Raw genomic sequence first — 24,117 nt, forward strand, 5'->3', positions numbered from 1 at the left:
TCCTTAGCCCAGTCCTCCAAACTATCCAAATCTTTCACAATTTTGACATCCTGTGCACTCATTATTGCTCTACTCAACTTTGCATCATCAGCAAACAAATGAACACTTCCTCTCAGATCCTTTCCTATATCGTTAATGAACAAATTGAAAAGTAGTGGTCCAAGAACAGAACCCTGTGGCACACCACTAGTCACAGGCCGTCTTTTGTACTCTACTCCTGCATAAAAACTCTCTGATATCTCTCCATCAACCACCCTCCTATCCATTTCACCAACCCTACATCCATCCCCATATGCTTCAGTTTACTGATTAGAATTCCATGTGGTATCTTGTCACAGGCCTTAGCAAGGTCCAGTAGAATCACTGTAAACCCATTTCCCTTATCCATTTCAGCTTACTGTGTTATAAAACGTGAGCAAGTTACTGAGGCATGATCGACTCTTCACAAAACAATGCTGTCCCCCATGCAGTATCCCATTTTCATCTATCCAATCCTGTATTTTTCTCTTGACTATTTTCTCCAAGGCCTTGACAACGATTCCCGATATGCTGATCGGTCGGAAATTTACAGCAGCAGTCTTAGAACCTCCTTTATGCATTGGAACTATTTTTCTCCTCTTTCTACTCCCTTTGGACTAACCCAGACCTGAGACTCAGATTAAACAAAATAGTCAAGGGCACTGACAATTCTTTAGCTGCTTCAAATACGACATGAGCTGGTATACCATCCAATTCCACAGATGTATTGACATTGAGGTTTTGTAATAGACTATTCACCTCCACTTCATTCACCACAATTCCCATATAAGCTATTGGTTCATTCATTCCTGGAATGTCACCACCTGGATGATATACTCTTGCAAAGTGCTCGCTCAGTAATTCAACTATATCAACTGATTTGGTTACCTCCCTACCATCGGAATTCTTTAAAATCATTCTGCAATATACATTTTTTCTTTTACTCGCAACATATCTAAAAAACTGTTTGGGATTCTCTTTAGCCTGCATGGCTAATGTTCTTTCATAATCCACTTTTGCTTTTCTTATCACACTCGTTACCCTTCTGGCCTGCACTTTATACTGTTCATGTGCCTGCTGGTCACATTTCTCCTTAAATCTCCTCCACAGTTCTTTCTTTTTTTGCAGCTCAAGCTTAATGGTGTTATTCATCCATTTAACCTCTACTTGATTTATTAATCGGACTCTAGGTATACAGTCAGCCATTGCCTCATGCAAACGCTTCTTAACCTCCCATGCACCTATCAACATCCAGTCCTTGCAGTTTTACATGCCATGGCACGGAATCAATCAAACTCCTAAGTTTGTCATACCAGCCTGAGAATTCCACATGTACCCTGTCTTAATCGTAAATTCCACACCTTTAGCCACCTCCCAAGTCAAAACCCTATGATCACTCTCACCAGTTGGTGGCAACGTGGTCATATTCGTTACAGCCAAATTCTCTGATGGAATTACTAGGTCAAGCACTCTCTGACCCTTTGTATTTTCCATTACATGCTGTTGCAGATACTTATCTCTTAATAACCCCATAAAATCCAATTCCTTCTTCCCATGTGTTCTCTCTTCCTTCCAGTCAATGATACCATAGTTGAAATCTCCCATAATAATTACCCTCCTTCCACTCATTTCTTCTATTTGCTTATGCATGCTATCTCCACGATCTATTCCATCACCTGGTCTATAGCAGCACCCAACTGTATATTTTGTTCTGCTAGCCTCAGTCTCACACCAAATAGCCTCAAATGTGCTCTTTTCTTTATCCTGAAGTTCCACTTCTATTCTCCTTGGTTGTAGCTCATCAGCTATCATCAATAACACTCCCCTCCCCCCATTTTATTCTCCCTGTCATTCCTGAACACACCATACCCTTCACATTCAATCCCACTAGCTGCCAATAACCTGTGGCCTGGAAGTGCCAAACAAGGCCAAAAATGCTTCCTTCTTGTCCTAATACTCTGGTATTAGTATACATGAATTGCAGAAGCCCATTTGTCCCATCCCTATGCTGATGCCTTATACTAACTATCCCATTCTGATTTGTTGTCCTTCGTACTCGCTGTGGCATATTACACACATTCATACACTCAACTGTCTCCCTATCTGCATATCCACTCCCCTCCCCCCCCCTTAATAACTCTAGTTTCCCTGATTCTGCACATTCACTTCCACTTCATTCAACAACACCTTTTCAAGTGTCCGTGCACCAAATCCTTTCAAATGTAAACCATCCCTCTTATATAAATCCTTTCACCAATTGAACTCGCTCCACACATCCACAAATTTCACACCACTCCTCCTGCATAATCCTTGCATATAGTCATTATCAATTTCGGCCCTCCTATACTCTTCACTGTCATGCTATGGCAACAGACTCGCCATCCTAACTCTCACTCTTCTCTTTTGCTACCTCAGGTAATTCCTTCAAATCCTCTCTCATAGCCATTTTGTCTGCTTTCAAATCATTCATTCCTTCTACTACTATCAATTCTTTCACTCTCTGTTTTTGCAATCTAATTGACTCGCTTACATCCTTAATGTTCACACCAGGTTGGTACGAATTTGTTTAACTCTCATCTATCACACCTCTTACTAAAGAATCTCAATACAACACTCGCTCTTTCATTTTGTTTACACTCACTATCATACTCTTATTTTTCTTATCATACTTTTACCATTTATTAGTTGGTACGCTCAGTAAACATTTTTGCCAATGCTCCAGCTGCTGATTTGCCCTGTGTATCGCTCCTCATAACTGTGCGATCTCACTCATTGCATCATCTCATCATTTTTATTATCTGTTTATTCATTCATTCGTTCTATATGTTTACCTTCATTCTCACTTTCAACGCGACTCTCACAGCTATCTGGTTCTACTTCACAAATATTACTATTCATACCTCGTATATCATTATTTTCTACATTCAACAACGTTCAATAACGATATCACTCTCACGACCTGAGACACACTCTTTAAATCCTCATATTCCTTACACTTTCTGCACACATTCACTCCACTATCGTTGTCTAACCAGACTCCAACTGCTCTCCTCAAAGCATACATTTCACAAACAGTACACTGAATAAAATCCTTTAAATTAAAAGTTTTTTGACAAAGATGGCTATTATTATTATTATTATTGTTCTGGGAAACTCCAAGGAGTCGACAGACTCATCGAGGGAGGCCCTAACATCATGTCAAGAACAACTATTCAACATTCACACAGTATCTATCATACCTTGCCTTGAACTCATTCACTGTCGTAGCACCCACAACAGACTCTGGAAGCTTATTCCACTCATTTACCACTCTCCAAGTAAAGAACCTAGCTCTAACACCCTTGTCAACCACGCTCTTGCCCAGCTTCCATGCATGGCCCCTAGTCCTCCCAACACCAGTCATATTTTCAAAAATATCTTCTGGATCAATCTTATAAAAACCCTTCAGTAATTTGAATGTCTCAATCATATCACCCCTCCTTAGCCTATCGTCCAATTTCTGCAACCCACAAATCTTCAACCTATTCTCATAAGGTTCATTCCACAGACCTGCTATCATCTTGGTCACTCGTCTCTGGACCCTCTCCACTTCCTCCCCATCACGAAGAAACCCTGGTGCCCATAGCTGGGCACAGAAGTCCAGATGGGGTCTTATCAAGGCTCGATACAGAGGAACAACAACTTGTTCGTCTCTGCATGTTAAAGTATTTTTCAGAAGCCAAGTGATTTGGTGAGCTGTTTTAGTTACTTTTGCAATGTGCCCCCTAAACTTCAACTCCCTATCCACCAACACTCCCAAATCCCTGGCCACATCAATCTCCTGGAGTATGGTTCCACCAATGCGATATACTGCTGCTATTCTTTTCACCCCAAAGTGCATAACCTCACACTTTGCCACATTAAATTGACATCCATTTTTCCTAGCCCAGTCCTCCAAACTATCCAAATCATCCTGTAAAATTTTGACATCCTGTGCACTCACAATTGCTCTACCCAACTTTGCATCATCAGCAAACAAGTGAACACTTCCTCTCAGATCCTTTCCAATATCATTGATGAACAAATTGAAAAGCAGTGGTCCAAGAACAGAGCCTTGTGGCACTCCACTAGTCACAAGACGTCTTTTAGGCTCCACTCCTGAATAAACCACTCTTTGATATCTCTCCTTCAACCACCCTCTTATCCATCTCACCAACCCTATATCTATACCCATCTGCTCCAGTTTACTGATTAGGGTTCCATGTGGTATCCTATCAAAGGCCTTGGCAAGGTCCAGTAGTATCACTGTAAACCCATAACCCCTATCTAGTTCAGCCGTCACTGTGTTATAAAACGTGAGCAAGTTACTGAGGCATGATCTACCCTTCACAAAACCATGTTGTCCCCCATACAATATCCCATTTTCATCTATCCAATCCTGTATTCTTTTCTTGACTAATTTCTCTAAGACCTTGACAATTATTCCTGATATGCTAATCGGTCGGTAATTTACAACAGCAGTCTTGGAACCACCTTTATGCAGTGGAACTATTTTCCCCTCTTTCCACCCGCTCGGGACTAACCCCGACCCGAGACTCAAATTAAACAAAATGGTCAAGGGTACTGACAATTCTTTAGCTGCTTCTCGTACAACACGAGCTGGTATACCATCCAATCCCACAGATGTATTGACATTGAGGTTATGCAATAGACTATTCACCTCCACTTCATTAACCACAATTCCCGTATAATCTACTGGTTTATTCGTTTCTGCAATGTCACCACCTGGATCATATACTTTTGCAAAGTGCTCACTCAGTAACTCAACTATCTCAACTGATTCAGTTACCTCCCTACCATCGGCATTCTTTAAAATCAATCTGCCATGTACATTTTTCCTTTTACTTGCTACATATCTAAAAAACTGTTTAGGATTCTCTTTAGCCTGCATGGCCAATGTTCTTTCGTAATCCTTTTTTGCTTTTCTTACCACACTCGTCACCCTTCTGGCCTGCGCTTTATACTGTTCATGTGCCTGCCGGTCACCCTTCTCCTTAAATTCCCTCCATAGTTGTTTCTTTTTTTGCAACTCACGCTTAATGGTGTTATTCATCCATTTAACCCCTACTTGATTTATTATTCGGACTCTAGGTATACAGTCAGCCATTGCTTCATGCAAGCACTTCTTTAGGAAAGTAACACTACATTAGGAAAGTAACATTCAACGGTTTCATCATCAGGAAAATACATATGTATAAGATACATGCTACTGTACTTAATTTAACTACTTATTAGGCTATGTAAAGTACAAGTAAAGAAAGTGAATGCATTTTTTAAAATTTTGGAGACAACTACCATGTTTGAGTAAATTAATTTTATCTTTGTAAAGTGTAGTGGCATGGAGCTCGTATCTTATACATATGTATTTTCCTGATAATGACCTCAATACAGAGGTCGAAACGTTGAATGTTACTTTCCTAATATTAAGTAAAGTAATTATTTTAAGATGTGTGTTGTGTCTCCATAAATTCCTTCTATCTACTAAGTCTTCACAATTCCTTGTGAAGACTTAGTAGATAAATTCCTCTATATTTCTCACATCCAGCTTTATTCATTTTTTTCACAGCTCTACTCCAGTCATCTGGAGTTCAACCTACTGAACAGGCCTTCTGAGGTAGTATGACCACTGCAAAACTTTTATATCTCCATATTTGAGCATTTCTTGTTTAATATTATCTACTTCAGCTGCTGTTCCATATTTCAAGTTTTTGATGGCTTTTCTACCTAAAGTATTGATATACTCTTGTTTGCATTTTCTCTAAATTTTCTGTTTCAGTTCTGTGATTGGTTGTTTCAGTCTTTAAGAATAATTGCTTTTGACATCTAGAATATGCTTAGATTCAATTTTCATGTTGGCTTTATCATTTTTGATTCCTTTTCCAGTAGACTTTCCTCGATTTCTAAGCTTTTCAATAGCCCGTTGAACATTTTGCTACTTTCCTTATCTTTCATATTCTTACATAAGTCTTCTTTGGGACTTTTATTTAGTTACTTTTACATGTAACTTAGCTCTTTTACATTTTTCTCAGAATTCTTTTAGAGCATCTGCTAATTTACATGCTTGGAACTTTCAGTATGCATTCTTCTTTTTCAGGATAGCTTGTTTAACTTTGTGTCTACCATGGCATATTTATTTTTCTTTCCTTGCATTAGCACATGCCTCCTAGCTGAATCAGCCAATGTTTTCTTCCAAGTTTGCCACCGAGACTCCAAAGTTTGGTTCTTGTTTTCAAACTATTTTATTTTTGATTCTTTAATGTTTGTATAGTAGAGTCTTTGAGTCTACAGTTTACCTGTACAAGCTGTTCAACTTTACTTGTTTTAAAACTTTTGTACATTGTTGTTTTCATTGTGATATTAATGATATTAATTCTGCTACTTAGAACTAATTGATGGTCCCAACTTCAAATCTTGTTTTATGTGGCTTCCATCTGCAAAAGATTTATTTGTGAATTTGTAGAACATTTATACCCTGATCAGGTTAAGGAGTTTTTTTTTTCTTTTATTTTTGTTATTTTTATTTTATTTAATGAATTACCATATTTACTGGCCTATAAGACACCCCCCCCCTTTTTTTTTATACAAATGTTTTAGGAAAAAAAGATTTTTTAGATCCTCTTCCTGATTCTACCAAGTTCTTATCATTTTCTCAGTTGGGGGTGGCCCAAAATGCCTCTCTGCAGCCCTGTTTCCATGTTCTTTAACATACGCAATCACGCGTAGCTTGTATACAATACTCTAGTAATGCCGACGTTTTTCAGCCATGATTTACCAAGAAATTTAGAGAAAATTTAACAACAGAAATTTATCACTGTTCACAACAACCAAGACAACAATTGGAAAGTTTAAACGAACAGCAACACAGCTGTGATCATCGATGAAAGCGTATGTGCATCCACTGAACTTTACGTAACTGGAATGCTCTCACACACTGCAAGGAAGCAAGAAAGAAATCGTGTAACTGGGAACAGAGAAAATTTCCAGAAATGAAAACAATAAAAAACCGAGTATCGGCGTATAAGATGCACCCTGTTTTTCAGATCTATTTTCAAAGAAAAAAGTGCGGCTTATACGTCAGCAAATATGGCGTTTTTTTTTTTTTTTTACCAGATCCCAAAATCTTGCTCTGGAGACCAAACATGGAACTATTTCAATCTAACTTTAGGTCTGCAATAAGCAAGGCAATGGACAATGCAGTTCATCTCCTTTCTAAAACACCCGTATACTCTTTTATTCTTAACTATCATAAAGATATCACTATCAACAGTGACGTAGTCAATGAGTCTTTTCTTATTTCTTGTGTCTTCTCTTCATGTGTACTTTTATATCTTTATGTTGAAACATGGATAATAATGACCAGTATGTATCTTCAGATTATATATTTAGTTTAATCTTTTATCCAACTGTAAGCAAACAAAGGTTTGTGCCTTGAAGTATCTTCAGGACTGGGTCAACTTGTGGTAAAGGTGGTATAAGCTCTCGTCACTTACCTTAGTGTCTCCCATAATGCAAAGCACATCTTCTTGCAGACATGTATAATGCTATGCATTAAGGAAAGGGCCTGGACCGGTTATGACCTTTATTGAGGTCTCTTCAGTGGGAGCCAGACGCAGAGGTGATACCAAGGTTGAAGCAATACAGAAGTCATATTAAGATACTTCAGGTGTAAACTTTTTGCTTACACTTGGATAGAGGATTAAACTTTATAGTCTAACCAAGTGAAAAAAACTTCCAACATCTTTCTCTAATCCAGAGTAATTTAATAATAAGGTGTGACACCTTTTGGCAACTGGTATAGGTAAATATGACTTCGCATTGCTTCAACCTTGGTATCACCTCTGGGTCTGACTCCCACTGAAAAGACCTCAATAAAGGTCGAAACTGGTCTGGGTAGTGGCCCTTCCCTTAATTCATAGCATTGTACATGTCTGCAAGGAGATGTGCTTTGCATTATGGGAGATACTAAGGCAAGTGATGTGAAGCTTTGTCCAACTTTGGCATGAGTTGTCCCCAGTCTTGAAAATTCTTGAGGCACAAACTTTGTTTGCTTACACTTGGATAAGGGATTAAACTAAATATATAATTTATAGTCTAACCAAGTGGGAAAAAACTTCCAACATCTTTCTCTAATCCAGAGTAATTTAATAATGTGTGACACATTTTGGCAACTAGTATAGGTAAATATGACTTCTGCATTGCTTCAACCTTGGTATCACCTCTGGATCTGGCTTCCACTAAAGAGATCTCAATAAAGTTTGAAACCTGTCTGGGTAGTGGCTCTTCCCTTAATGCATAGCATTATACATGTCTGCAAGGAGATGTGCTTTGCATTAAGGGAAGAGCCACTACCCAGACAGGTTTCAAACTTTGTTTGCTTACACTTGGATAAAGGATTAACTAAATATATAATTTATAGTCTAACCAAGTGAAAAAAACTTCCAACATGTATCTGCAGAGATTCTACAGATACATACTGGCCATTATTATCAGCCTTGCCCTTTTATCCAAATTTTCTTAAAACATTGCTGTACGACTTGTGGGATGCATATCCTACTCTGATGTTTAGATCTCTGACAAGGACAATTTTTTCTGTTATCGTTATGCCATCTGCCTATCCTGATTATTGAGAAAAATTTTCAGATTCTTCAGTAAGAGAACCTTCTGTGTGATCATAGACACAAATAAGCTTCATTGTCTATTTCTCTATTTTGAAGTTTGCCCACATAACCCTACTTGAAATTTCCCTTCCAATCAAGAAGTTTATCTTCATATTTGGTGTTGAATTCTATTGCAACTCCTTTCTTTCCAAGATCATTTTTGCCCAAACATACCATCCCGTATGTATTATTTAGTATGATATCACCTGTTTTTGTTTTCTTGAACAATAAAATTGCTAAGTTTAAATTTACCACTAACATTAAAATAAGCTATATGTATCTAGAAATTTCACAGAATCATGTACAAGAAAGCAATTATTCATGTACATCAATCCCTGATATTGTCTGTCTGTCTCTCTCTGTCTGGGTGCATGTGCACTTAGTAATGCTTTGCACATTAGGGAAAGAATGCAAATTACTTCTTCTGCATTGGAACAGGTAGAGATAAGCTTTTTTTGGTGAAAGAATCCTTAAAGCCATTAGACAAAAAGGTGGAATTAATGCATCTTAATTCTTTCTGTAAAAGTATTTCTGAAGAACATAAAGATTGAGCACAATGTACCATATTTGCTGGCATATAAGACACTTTTTTGGTTTGAAAATAGGTCTGAAAAACAGGGTGCGTTTTATATGCCGATGCTCGGTTTTTTTATTACTTTCATTTCTGGAAATTTTCTCTCTGCCAAGTTATGTAATTTCTTTCTTGATTCCTTGCGGTGTGTGAGAGCATTCCAGTTATGGTGGTTATGTATTCCAGTTACTGGAATACATTCTAGTATTCCAGTTATGGATAGATAACATTTGGTCTAGGTGCTCTGGTGGACTGTTGAAGAAGCCTGCCCTGCTAGTATGGGATCAGTTTCGTTCTCACAGAACAGAAGATGTTAAAAATAAACTCAATGAATTCAAAACTCAGTTAGCTGTAATTCCAGGAGGTCTAACTAGTCAGCTTCAACCTTTATATGTCTGTATTAATAAGCCATTTAAGAGATTTATGAAGGAGAAGTGGAACACTGCATCCAGAAGACCTTGAGATTTTGAGGTTTCGCCATCAGGAAGAAGGAAGAGGCCTAGCATTTCGCAAGTTTGTGAGTGGGTCAAAGCTTCATAGGATGCTGTGAAAACTGAGACAGTGGTTAAATCATTTAAGAAGTGTGGCATTAGTAATGCACTGGATGGTACAGAGGACAATTTGTTGTAAGAGGACTCAGATTCTGATTTAGAAGAGGTTTCAAGTGTTTCTTCATTTAGCTCTGGAGATGAATTTCTGGGTTTTGACAAAGAAGATTAAAAGGTGGGTACTCTTTCCTAGTTAGATTAGGTATTTGTTGAAAGTAGACCTACTTATTACTTTATATTTGAAATACTGTAAATTCAATATAATATTCAGTGGTAGTTTTTTTTTCCTAAAAAATGTGTACCAAAAATGGGGTGCATCTTATAGGCCGGTGCATCTTCTACTCCAGCAAATACGGTATTTAAAGTCTTAATTGTTAGAGGCTCTTGACTAGGATATTAATGAGATTCGGCATGGATATAATGGCCTGTATGAGTCTTTTTCTGAAAAACTAAAAAATATAGGCTACTATCTGGTTGATGAAGAATTAGAAGAGCTAAAAAGGCTAATTGGTTTACATGATTTTCTAATGCAAATTGGATCCTGAGATGAAGAGCATTTAATTTAGAAGGAAACTGCTGTAACTCAGGGAGAATCATTCCAAGTTGCAAAAATATCATCCACACATATATACCACTGTTCTAGGTCTGGTGAAATGTTATCAAAAATAAGTTTTTCTAAGTGTTCCCTGAAGAAGTTGGCAATAGTAGGAGAAATGGGATTGCCCATTGCTCTTCCTCGATTTATTGATATAATTTATTTTTAAAGGAGAAATAATCAAATAGTTTAACAATATCTGAAGGAAATCGTTAACCCTTTGACACTTTCTTTCAAGAAACCTTCAAACTTGTAGAGGCATTGTAGGAGCAACCATGTTTTAAACTAGAGGATATTGTTTTCAGTATCAATTCCGTATTGTGCTAGGCCAAATTTCTGGTTAATAATGTAAGTATTCTTGTAATCTTTTCACCACAGAATGCCCAATTTATTCAAAGTATGAAAGGTGATAGTCACCAAGGAACTTGCATTTTTTTGGTAGATGCCAGGAAGAGAAAAAAGAGATTTCTTTAGAAGATGGGAACCAAGAGGAGAATTTGTTGAAAGGAATAAATGTAATTACTGGATGGTATTTTTTAAGGACTCATGAGATAGGGTCAGAGATGCCAGAAATGAATAGAATCGGAACACCATTGTTTCATGGTTGTTTGGAATAGGCTTGTGGGAATCAAAAACACATTTTATAATTTGTCCTGAGAAGCCATTCATTTGCATAAAATGCTTGATATCTGAAAGTTCTTGTCTTAATTTTTGTGGTTGAGAGCATACAATATGTGCATGATATAAAAGTTTTTATGACTCCAGTTTTTTCAGAAGGATGGTGAGCTGATTGCTATTGTATGTAGTGTCTGGTTAAGGTAGCAAGGATGTAGATTGTTTATTTTTGTTAGAAATGCATGTAAGGTATCTTCTTTGTGGTGACAGTCTGCAAAAGATATCATTGTTGTGACACCCAAAAAAGAGAAGGTTGATGTTGTATAGATGAGAAAAGGATTTCTTCTAGGTACTCTAGATAAAATTTGAGTGCTGGAGAAAGTGGGCACCCCATTGCAGTGTGTGAACTTGTCTGTAAAAATTGTTTTGACAAAATAACCTGAGTGGATGAGAAATGCGAACAATTTCACGACATCTGGGGGAAAGGCTTTTGATGAAGGTAGGCTTCCCAAGGCACATTGATGAATAAGGATTCAATGTTGATGCTGATCACTGAAGGGATAAATTTCTTACTTTGTTTATTATTTATCAGAATAATTTTTTATGAACGAATAGGCAGTTGCCAACTTGGGACTTTAATAGATGGGCTAAAAACTTAGCTGTGCAATAAGTAGGAGATCCTATGCAAATCATGATTGAACAAAGAGGTATGTTCTCTTTGTGGATGTTAGGCAGATCATAGAAGCTCCACTGGTTCTAGCAAACTTAGTCACGTTTATGGTATCTTCATCAACACTGATGACTTCATCTAGTGGGGATTTTAGCTTTCTGAGTTGACTGTTAGTGGGATTGTGGGTAAGTTCCTAGTAAGTGGATCTGTTACATAGTAAGAGAGAGAGAGAGAGATTTTTCTTTTGTTTCTGAGGATTCCATGACAACAGTATCTTTCCCTTTGTCGGCCTTTGTAATAATGAAATGACTGTTTCATCTAAGAGACTGTACAGCTTTAATTTCTGCTAGAGGAATGTTTGAATAAAGTTAGAAATTTAGACAAAATTAGAAACTTATCCCTTCAGTCAGTTGACTTAACAGTCATCCCATTGATTGAAGGGGTAAATTGATAAATTTATCCCTTCATGTTGATGAACTCTTCCAGAGTCATGTTGGTGAATCCTTATTCACCAACGTGTCTCTGAAACTTTGCTTACATTTACTTTCACAAGCCTTTCTGTTGAATACAGTCAGACTGTTTGACTATACCATTCACTAAGGTTATTTGTCAAAACACATTTTGCAGACAAGTTGATGGGATTGCTATAGGGAGCCAACAATCTCCAGATCTTGCAAACGTTTTTCTAGAGCACCTAGAAGAAATCATATTTTCTCATCCATAAAACCTGTCTTTCTAGCAGAAATAAACAATATATATCCCTGGATAAACTTCACTATGGAAATAGAAAAAGAAAGAAACTATCTTTCCTGGACATCTTGCTCTTACACAGTTCTTCAGAGATCAGATCCTGTTTGGTGTATTTAGGATGTGTGAACATGAAAAGAGGTCCCTTTTCTGAGAGAAAAGGCAAGACTGTTTTGGTAGCAAAGATGAATGGGTTATCCTTGCTCATTTGAAGGGTGGTATGGATATCAGTGTTTAAGGCACTGGTTGCAATTGATCTTGAAGCTTGGGGTCTCTGAGCACTGCATGGTTTGTCGAATGAATGGGATGAATGGAGGGGTACTACTATCAACAAAGCTGTGGATAGGATTACTGATGATTGACAGAAAGTCATTTATGTATAGGAGTAAGATGGGGTAAGTGATAGAGCCCTGAAGCACTCCAGCAGTAGTGGCAAAGCTCAGAAAGCAATGTTTCTCCAAAATTTTCCATTACATGTGCCCATTGGTGGGTAAGGTAGTCTAAGAGCTGTGGACCTAGTTTGGTGGAATTCATACTGATTAGTTAGCTGATGCTTCTCTAGTTAGCCGAGAAGTTAGCTATTGATAACTTTTTCCATTATTTTGTAGGAGATAGGATTTAGGTGATGGTGATTGGTTAGTAGTTTGACAATAGACTTCTCTACCCCCCCCCCTTCAGAAAAACTCTTGAAATAACTTCCACACATTTGTATACATATCAGCTTGAGTGTAGAGATCATATAGGAGCACAATTAAAGTTGTCACCAGGGCCAGAACATACCAGCCTGTGCAAAACTAGAAAGCTTCCATTTGGACAGAAGGATTAGTCATAATGAAATCAGGTTTGGATCTGTGGATTGTTGTTTTGCATTTACTGTATGCTTCAGCATGTGCTGAGTAGGAAACTGGGATTCTTCTTATTTTTTTTTAAGTAAATTTTAAAAAAATAGCATTTTTTTAAAATTTTAATGTTTTGGTGCACTTTTTGTTGAACTAATGTAACTTGCTCAGAACATGTATGTGACTCAGAAGAGCAAGCAGTTGTCAGACCATGGAAAAGGAAGAATAAAAGTTCTTGCAGTCATCTCACTTGGTACCTTTGCAGTGCCAAAAGACATATGGTTGGGACTGGTTGGAAGGAGGGCATTCTGCATGGGAGGAAGCTTGCACAAGATTGTGACTGAATTTCCAAGAGGAGAGGTGACTTGCTCCGTGGTTAGTCTGGAAGGTGAAATGGTTAGAAAGAAAACCTAAGTTTATTGGGAAAGTGGAGAGGGTTATCCAGAATTCAAAGGTAGATGTAGGATTTGTGTTGGGTAATTGCATATAGCTAAAGCTTTCAGTCCATCTCTTTCAGTGGTGTTGTAAAAGGGAAGTCAGTTGAAGCTATCAATGAATGTTAAGGTTACATGGGAAGATGAATTCACTACTTGAATAGTTGGATTGCAGAAGATAGATCTTCATGGATAGGAAGGTGAAGAGGTCGATGGTTTGCAGAATTTGGAGAGTGGTAAATACAGCAGGTGAATGATACTGAACATTGTGAGGAAATCAGAAGTGATGAAAAGCAGAGGATTTTAAATAGGTATTCTCATTAGGTAAATGCTGGATTTCACAGAAGTAGAATTGCCACCCTTGAGGTAAAAGGTACCACGAAGTGTGTAATTTGGATGCTGAAGTGAGCTGCAATTTGGTTTCTGTCATGAATTTTTTAAATCAGCTTTCAAATTTTAAGTATTTCTTGGATTAGTTTTCTTTAGAAACATATCGTGTATGTTTATTAAAAAAAGTAATGAAGAAACATGAAAGTTGAAACCCATTAAAAAGCATAAGTTAAAAGAAGTTCATCACTTCTTTGTATTAGTAGAACCATTGGATCATTCAATCATTCCATTCGAGTTTATAGAATTCTACGCTCCTCTGAAACAAACCATTACAAGCTTTAAAAAATTCTATATCATTCAAAGTTTGGATTTGTAGTTTCATGCCTGTTATATAAACTGGAGGATACCTTGGCTCTTTATGAAATCATTCACTAGATAAAATGCAAAACATGAGGTCAAACTTGTTTTCAAAGAATTGGCTAAAACTTTCATTAACCAAACAACTTTTGATATAAATGACTGCACAAATCCTTTCCAACTTTTGGATAATGCTCCTGTTCTTAGACATACACTGAGGTCCTTATCAGGTAGCATCCCATCAGCCTGAAACCTTAACTGCATATGTACAATGTAGCATATTTATAGTAATGGTCCTTCTGTTTATTATGTAACATATTCCTTGTGATATTTTATGACAAGGAGAAAAAATAAAAACATTAAATATAAGGTGGGGCTGAAAAGTTTTGATAAACACCTTCAACAAAAATGACTGGTTTCTGCAACAAGGGAAAGACTTTTTTCTCAAAGAATTTCAAATGATGCAGTAGTATCATAATAAATGTATAACACTTGTGGGCAATATGCAGAATAATGTGTAAGTTCCATGGTTCTACCTCAATTTTGTAATTATAATAAAAATATTTCTTTTGTTAGCACTGTTATAGTATTCTGTACATCCTTTGAAAATTTATGTATATACTGTATATCAAAAAAAAAAAAAATGATGAGGTTTCTTGAAGTTTTGAATTATTCTTTTGCATTTATGATTAATAAGATTCAAAATCTGCTTGAGTAATACTTTTAATCTGATAATCCAGTATGTTATTTTTTTATAATTTTAAAAAACTCTTATGGCATCAATCATTGCATAAGAATTTTTATAAACTTGTTTGGTAGAAATCCTATTCCTACCATAATATATTAGTTTTTTTATAAATACTAATCTTTACTGTGCTTGTTTTAAAGAAATTTAAAATTATTTTTCATAAATGTTATTTCAAAATTAGATCTGGATTTTGGAAAATTGGCCAAAGGATTTGCATTATTGAGGTTGCCACGAATGCCAGAGCTAAAAGGAAGAATTGTTAAAGATTTCAAACAAGAAGATATAGATTTTAATTTGATACAATACAAGTAAGAGAAGCTCAGTGTTTATTAAATCAGTTATCCTTTTTAAAAGAATTTTTGAAATATTTATGCATGTTTTCTGTGTTTTTTCCCAAAACACTGAAAGTTTTATTTCTTTGAATAACACTAAGTGATAGGATAAAAAAAAAGAATTTTTTGATTCTATCACGTTTCGTCTTCTTTAAGTGTAGTATACTCAGCTTGTCACAGCCACGTCATATGACTTTTTATAAACCTCATTTTGATAATGATTGGATAGTTAATCCCTGACCTTGTTTTTCATAAGCAAAACAAGTTTCTTGGAGTAACGCCTTGCCACTTGCATCTCTAACTCATATTTTTCATTTGAAACCCCTTATAAATGTTCCTTGCTTCTTTCCTCATGTTTTACTAATTTTATGAAGCTGTTAGCTTTTCAAATAGGAAAAAGTATGTATAGGGGGGAAAAAAATATATATATATATATATTCCACCTTTACCACGACTTGCCTCAGACTTGCACTACGTGCAGAGTCGCCCAGACTTGCACTATGTGCAGGCGCAAACTTGAGTAATCTTCAGACTCATCATGACCTCTAAAAGGAAGCTATTGCTTAGCCAAATGGCATACAACATCAATTAATTTTATTTAAATGTCTTTATTTTTCTTTACCTATTCATTATGATGAATAACTTCAATTTTTCTTTGTTTACCAAACCTCTTTAAGATTTAAAAATGACTGTACATGTGATTGGGAGTGCTCATGTTTTTGCACTGCTGCTGCTGTTAAATGATTAAAGTCAGAATATTCATACTTATTCCAGATGGCTTTCTCTCTGAAGAATAATAAACAAGGCCAACAAAAAAGTCTTGACCATACTTCACATCCAGTTAACTAGAAGTGTCTCATGTACTCAATTCTTGCATTGTTGTGCTTGCGGAGTAAATTTTGAAGAGGAGGGCGAGGCTTACCCCCCCCCCCCCCCTCCCATCTACAGTCATACAATCTGCAAAAGTTCTGGCAGAAAATGGGACATTCATCAGATCGCCAACATTGTTTCCCGTTGTAAATATGGGCAAAAAAGTTATACCTTTATGGAAAATTATATATTAAGAACTTGTCTATATTATAGATAAAAACTTGCCTATCATGTCAGTTCACACTTCATTCAGGCAAAACAGATGAAACTTAGAAAAGAAAAACAGCAACTCATGACAAATGACAACTTTCAGTTTGATTGGTTGACACAATAACTAATCAACAGCCACTGATTTCTAAGTGCTATTGTCTCACTGCTCACCCTGCCTCACCTTATGGGCAATTTAAAACTACTAGAATGCTAGGAATTTGACCTGCTGCACCATCTGCATGTCTGATCAATGGGCTCAGAGGTGTATGTATTCTGAATGCACACCCTGGCTATTAATGCAAATGCGATACAATGTCTATGCATCAAAAAGTGTCCTCTTCGTGAAGCATTAGTATATTGTGTTTAATTTCAGGAATCACACGAAGCCAGGAAACAATTAGGGGAGTCCTTAATGGAAATAAATGCAAAAATATAATATCGGTGATAATATTAATGTTCTATGGATGTGCACTGCACACCTGGAATATTTGCCTCTGTTACACACACACACAAACACACACAAGATGGGAGATCTGGAAAGTTCTAATAAACACCCTAGAACAAAATGATATTAAAGCAACTGATACAACCACAAGAAAGGAAATACTAGTAGCAGAGTTATGAAGGTAACTTATGTTCTTATATGTTTCTTATATGTTCTTTCTTGTGGTTATATCAGTTGCTTTAATATTATTTTGTTCTAGGTGTTTATCAGAACTTTCCAGACTCCTCTCCTCCTCCTCATATATATCTTCAGTGGAAACAGTTGTCTCTTAACTGTGCCATAAACATGGTCTTTGTGTAAGCGATCTATGTGGACTAGTGTTTTTTTTTCTTTCTCTTTGCATAAATGTTATTTCCATGGGAAGTTTTGATGTCATCATGCTGCCTCTCACTCTGCCAATTAGAGAGGTTGTTTACTTCATTCTCACTCCACCTGTAGCTGATTAATATACACAGAGAGAGAGCAGAGTGCTCTGATTTCTTGTCTGTTTGTATGAGCAGTTTGAGATATGAAATCTGTTGGATGCACTAGTGGTTTTCCTGACTGCATTGTCACAAGCCGATTTCACTTAAATGCAGTAATTATACTTTTGAGCTGCATGTCATCCAGCTTCTGCTTTTGCATATTAAACTACTACAAAAAATGCATGATTTCTACAAACATGCTGAGTTCTTTACAGGCCATCCCTTCTTTTGTGTGTAATCCACATCAAGTGGATTCACTTGATTAATTTTGCTGTTCGGTTGTACTGGATTCCCAGCCATTTTGGAATTGAGCATAATGATGTTTACAATCTCATTATGCTAGATCATTCATACTTTCTCCACATACTGCTTATTAGTCCCTTAAAAAGATTACAGACAGTTAATAAAAGCAAAGTTAATTAACTGGTGGCAGCCATCCTGGTTAGGCATTAACAAATAGCAAGAAGTTAAGCCTGAAATTAAGCATTGACAGTCCACTTAACGCGAAAGAGAAGATAGGAATATGTTCTGGCTAGACTCTTAATAAGTTATAGATCTCTAACACATTCTTATTAATTGAGGACAGATGACTCACCTATATGTGAACATCATACCATTTGCTTTACTATATGTAATCTTATGGTGGAGTGCTTGCACTTTGCTTCCGAGTAAGGAATGCTGATTTTGCTAATCTGGCTGAGCCATATATGGTCAGCAAATCATGCCAGACTTCAACAACTGTGTGGAGTTTCTTTTACTTTTTACAAAGAATTTATTTGTACAAATGCATATTGTCATAAATGCCTTGTACATGCATTCATGCCCCCTCCCCTCCACACAAAATTTATTTACTCCACATGTTGCTCACTTATTTATCTGTATCTCTTCTAATTATATCTATCAGATGAACAAAGTCCTGTTCTGTTCTTTTTTTGTTTCCTGAAAATTGATGCAGCTAGCTGTTGTGACTCATTATTTTTCAGCTGTCTGATTAATTCTCATATCTGAAATCCTCAAGTACACAAATACACATGGTAAACACTGAATGTAGGAACAGTTCTCTGTAAACAAATTTTAGCCTTGATGACTTTAATATAAATGTTTTTAGATATGAAAGGTGACAAAGCACATTGGCCCATATTATTTCAGTGAGAAAATATAAAAGCAGTGTTAAATTTAATATATCTGACTTGTATATGATGTAGAATCTTTCATTTAAAAAAAAATGCAGCAGGGGTTTTTGAAAACACTGGTTCACACAAAATAGTTTTATTTTCATCCATATTGTAATGAATCTCTGGGAACAGAACTTGTTTATAATGAAGTTGGCTGATAATTTACTATGGCATATAGACAAGTTTATAGTGGTCATTTTTGACCATAAAATTGCTCCATGTTATGCTGTACAATATTCACTGTTACTGATACCATTGTAAATGAATGCTGCACCATTGTAATAATATGTTATTATTTATTTATTACTTGTAATGTCTTTTGCTCTATACTTTCTATATTATCTATATCTTTATATGCCCTTATTCTAATTTAGCTGTGTGCGCTTTCTCTCTCTGAATCTTTCTTGCTTATATTATTACATATTATGTTTATCTACCCTTCACACTACGAGTCTTATGCCTAAGATACTAGAAAATTTATTTTAGACTGCACCACTAATATCATTTAATTTGCATAAAACTCAATAATACGGCTGGCAGATTTCTCTCTCTAACACAAATTCCTTCAATAAAACTTTACACAAACAGTCATGGTCTATTCTTTTACTTAACTTTATGCTTCGGCTATCTCACTTAGTTTCCTGCTCACAAGTCCGATTTATTTAGGAACAGTTGTAAAAATAAACAATCAGGCAGCACTCCTTTAACAAAAAAATCAAAACACATTTATTTACATTACTAGGAAATGTACATGAATTTAAACAATAGGGAGATTGCTTTCTCAATTCATCTGTAAAAATTCTTTAGCATAGATTAGAACCTTTTTATTTCAACAATAATTAATCTCTTTAACTCAAAAACTTATTTACTCTCTGCTTACAATTTTCACATATTAAACTTTTAGTTTACTTGCAAAGAGGTTAGCTATCTCTCTGTTAAGTTACTTTTACAAACTTTATATCAACTAACTTCAAATATGCCAATAGATTCTCTTAATGACACTTCTTGTTACTGTTAATCTAAATCTTAATTGTCCAACTAATACACATTATAAGAGGAATAGCTTAAAGAATGCCATCGTAACAACAAGTATTGAAGAAGTAGGTTATGTGAATAATATAAAACAACAGGAATGGATGACAGATGAGATTCTTTCTCTTATTGATACAAGAAGAATGTATAAAAACAAAGACCTAGCCAGGTATACAGAAACACATAACATCATCAAGAAAAAAATAAAAGAAGCCAAGGAAAATTGGATGAAAAATTTATGTACTGAAATTGAACTGCTTCAGAAACAACATGATAATTTCAATCTGTATAAGAAAATCAACGAAATTTCCGGAAAACTGAGGAAAAAGCAAATAGTGTCTCTAAGAGACGAAAATGGAAAAATAGTTCTAGAAGAAGAGAATAAAGCACAGATTTGGATAAAATATGTAACAGAACTTTTCAATGATACTAGACAGAAGCCTATAAATATAAAAGATAACATTCAAGGACCAGCAATCATGAAATGCGAAATAGAGAATGCTATACAAACAAGTAAAACAGGAAAAGCCAGTGGACCGGATGGTGTGCAAACAGAATTTTTAAAATTAATCGAACCAGATAACATCAAACTTCTTGAAAAACTATTTAATAAAATATGTGAAAGTGATGAATTTCCATCAGATTGGCTCAAATCTACATTTATCACTGTCCCAAAGAAACCCAAAGCGAATTCCTGTGGTGACTTCAGACTTATTAGTCTAATGAGCCAAACATTAAAAATATTTTTGAAAGTAATTCAGAATCGCATTTATAGAAAAAGTGAAGAAACTCTAAGTGAAACACAATTTGGCTTTCGGAATGGTTTTGGTACTAGAGAGGCCCTTTTCGGTACCCAAATATTGATACAAAAATGCATAGAAAAACACATAAATCTGTCTTTATGTGTTTCATAGATTTTGAAAAAGCATTCGACAAAGTCAGACACACCAACTTAATAGAAATCCTTCAACAAATAAGGCTAGATGAACAAGACATAAGACTAATAACAAATCTGTATTGGAATCAGTCAGCTACCGTTCAATTAGACAACATTACCACCAGTGATATTAACATCAAAAGAGGAGTGAGACAAGGATGTGTGCTCTCACCACTCCTGTTCAACACACAGGGTGTTCGGGATAAATTTGACAGTTTCGTAAGGAAAAAGAAAGTCTTCTTTGTATCTATTAAATTTAATGAATTGACAAAAAAACATTACAGGCAGAGTTAATTACAATACTATCAACAAGATTTACTCAAAATAACCACCATTAGCATCGATCACAGCTTCAATTCTGCTTCGGAACCTCGAACAAGCTGATGCTACAGTCTCCCTGGGAAGGGCCGCAAAAACTGTTTTAATTTTATCCATTAACTGAGCTTTTGTATTACTGGAAGTGCGATTGGTGTCTTTTTCAACTGCGCCCCATACAAAATAATCCATGGGGTTAAGGTCTGGGGAGTTTGGAGGCCAAACATTTGGACTGGTGAAGTCGTAGAAATTTTCAGACAACCATTTTTGACTTTTCCCAGAGGTGTGGCAAGGGGCCGAATCCTGCTGCCATACATACGGCCTACCATTGGCTACCCTCCCTTGTTATCCAGGGCTTGACTACAGTTAGCAACTCCACGAACAAAGCCCGAATTCCAATGCCAGGGTTCTTCAACACCTGTTCCTGCAGATTTGCGAGGAATTCTGCTGTACGAACGCAATCAGATCGTCTGCTAGGGATCTTTCTTCTTGCTACATCCTCGTAGTCACCATTGCAAGTCTCTAGTTCATGCCTGATTGTTTTTACTGTATTCAGGGAGCATTGGGCAGCAGTCGTAATATCCTTATTTTGATGGCGGGCACGAATCATCATGATACAAGTTATTCTCTTCCATGATTCAGGTGGGTTCCAGCTATCCATCCTTTCTGACATCTTGTATATGAATGAAGAAGGGTCCAAACTTTTAAATGAAGAGAAGTGTGTGTTAATACATGTAACTTACGGAAAAATATAATTAATTATAAATATGTCAAATTTATCCCGAACACCCTGTATATGCAGAGGTAATCTTTAAAAAAGCATTGGAAGAATGTCCAGAGGGAATCACAATAAATGGAAAGACAAGACAAAATACATGATCATCAGCAAACATCCAGCCTCATCAATGAAACTGACACTCAATGGGAAAAATATTGATCAAGTGTCAAGATATAAATATCTTGGTTGCTGGCTTAATGAACGGTGGGATCCAGAAATAGATATAAAGAAAAGGATTGAAGTTGCACATCAGTCCTTCATGAAAATGAGAACACTATTCTGCAATAAAGACTTAAACATGGAAGTCAGATGCCGAATGCTGAAATGCTACGTGTGGTCTATTCTGCTCTATGGAGTTGAAACATGGACATTGAAGGCGACAACCATCAAGAAAATCGAAGCCTTTGAGATGTGGCTATACAGAAGAATGCTAAAGATATCATGGACAGAAAAAATTACCAATTAAGATGTCTTAAAATCCATTGGCAAAGCTAAACATCTTGTACAAATAATCAAGAAACGAAAAACATATCTTGGACACATCATGAGAAACAACAAATACCAACTTCTACAAACTATTTTGGTAGGAAGAATTGATGGCAAAGGAACTAGAGGAAGAAAAAGAATATCATGGTTTGACAACATCAAGATGTGGACAGGAAAGAGCAGTGCACAACTGCTCAGATTAGCACAAGAGTGCGGTTTGTTCGCCAAGATTGTCGCTGACCTTCGATAGAAGATAGCACAATAAGAAGAAGAGGAATTTTACAATGGTATATAACTTACAAAAGCTCTGTATTGCATATTCAGTCAAAGGTCTTGCACAAAAAGTTCTAAGGCAATTCTCTCTCTCATCTCAGATCTTGAGCTTCCTTCAGGAAATCTGGCTTCAGAAATATCTCATCAGGAACATAGCAGGCTGTGGACTCATATAGCTCCGTTAATGGTTATTCTCCCACGGCGAAAAGAATAAAACTTTCAAGCGAAGGTGCTTCAGGTAATTTGCCTCGCCTTTTCTCCTCTGCTTGGGCTCGCCGAAAATGCCTGGACGACTGCCTCTTTTGTCTGCCGTCTCGAAATAGCTCGAACTGTCAACCAGGATCCCTCTCTCTGGTCTGGAAACTTTTCTCCGGTGATTGGAACGTCTTCTTTCGTCAATTTCAAGCCCTGTCTGTTGCCTAGAAGCTCTGTCTCTGCAACTGCTGGAAGCAGGAAGCTCTCTGGTGACATCTGGAACCGAGCAGCCTCCCTATAATTGGCTCTGTCCCATTTTATTATGCCTTCTCTGAGATCTTGCATGAAGTTTGTAACCCCCGAAGAATTCGGCATGATTCTTTCATCTTAAGTTTCAAGTACGGCCCGCTTTCTGTTCTCCTCCACTTTCTTTTGATTGTAAGTTGCTGGCCATCGGAAAGTTGTTTGAACTTTTCTGACTGACTTCAGAGGCGTTTATGTGCAGAGCTTCTAAACCTTTCACATACACACAAAAATTTAATAAACAACCTTTCTTATGCCACCATGTAGATCTATTACATACAGCTCCGGCAGCAAAACATTACCTTTGTGTTTAACACTCTAAAATATTCTTATTAAAGGAGTATCATCATCAATCATCATCAAATTCCTGACATGTACCCTCAAGGGGTATACAGGATATGATAGTACTACATGAAAAATTTACATCATTACTAACTTTCTATCTATAATTTTCCTCCAAATCAGTCTGTTACATGTCAAGACTCCAACATTATCAGATCATTATATTTCTATCATCAAAGGCACTTTGTACCATATCAATTCACCTATATCTTGATCTTCCTCTGGGTCGTTTTCCTGCCAACCTGGCAGAGAACACTTGTTTTACTAATCTTTCCTCACCCATTCTGTTTAAGTGACCATACCACCTGAGATTAGCTCTGCTAATACATTCCTGGATGCTGACAATGTCAAGTTCTTTCCTAATATCCCCGTTTTTAATATGATATTGCCATTGATGCCATCTCTTCATGCCTCTAATCTTTCTCAGGACTCTCATATCTGCGGTCTCTAGTCTTTGGTCAAGTGTTTTACTACTTTCAGCAATTTGAAGCCCTGTCTCTGCAACTGCTGGAAGCGGGAAGCTCTCTGTCTCTTGCGACGTCTGGAACCGGGCAGCTTCCCTATGCTTGGCTCTGTCCCATTTTATTATGCCTTCTCTGAGACCTCGCATGAAGTTTGTAACCCACAAAGAATTCGGCATGATTCTTTCATCTTAAGTTTCAAGTTGTTAGGCCCGCTTTCTGTTCTCCTCCATAAGTTAAAACTGGTTTGAACTCTGTCTTGTTTACAGCT

General features: G+C 36.5%; 1 protein-coding gene across 2 annotated transcripts in view; it reads left to right on the forward strand.

The window, feature by feature from the left end:
- Positions 1–24,117, forward strand: part of LOC150104578 (ATP-dependent RNA helicase DDX55) — a 370,346-nt gene that overhangs the window by 290,355 nt on the left and 55,874 nt on the right. For both annotated transcript variants that reach the window (XM_090395791.1, XM_090395793.1), the window contains exon 14: positions 15,350–15,476. In XM_090395791.1, coding sequence (XP_090251917.1) covers positions 15,350–15,476 — 127 coding nt within the window. The remainder of the gene's footprint in view (positions 1–15,349; positions 15,477–24,117) is intronic.

The sequence above is a fragment of the Typopeltis vanoorti genome, chromosome 7 (genome assembly GCF_054136105.1).
Source record: "Typopeltis vanoorti isolate ZY-2024b chromosome 7, IOZ_Tvanoo_1.0, whole genome shotgun sequence".
Taxonomy (NCBI): domain Eukaryota; kingdom Metazoa; phylum Arthropoda; class Arachnida; order Uropygi; family Thelyphonidae; genus Typopeltis; species Typopeltis vanoorti.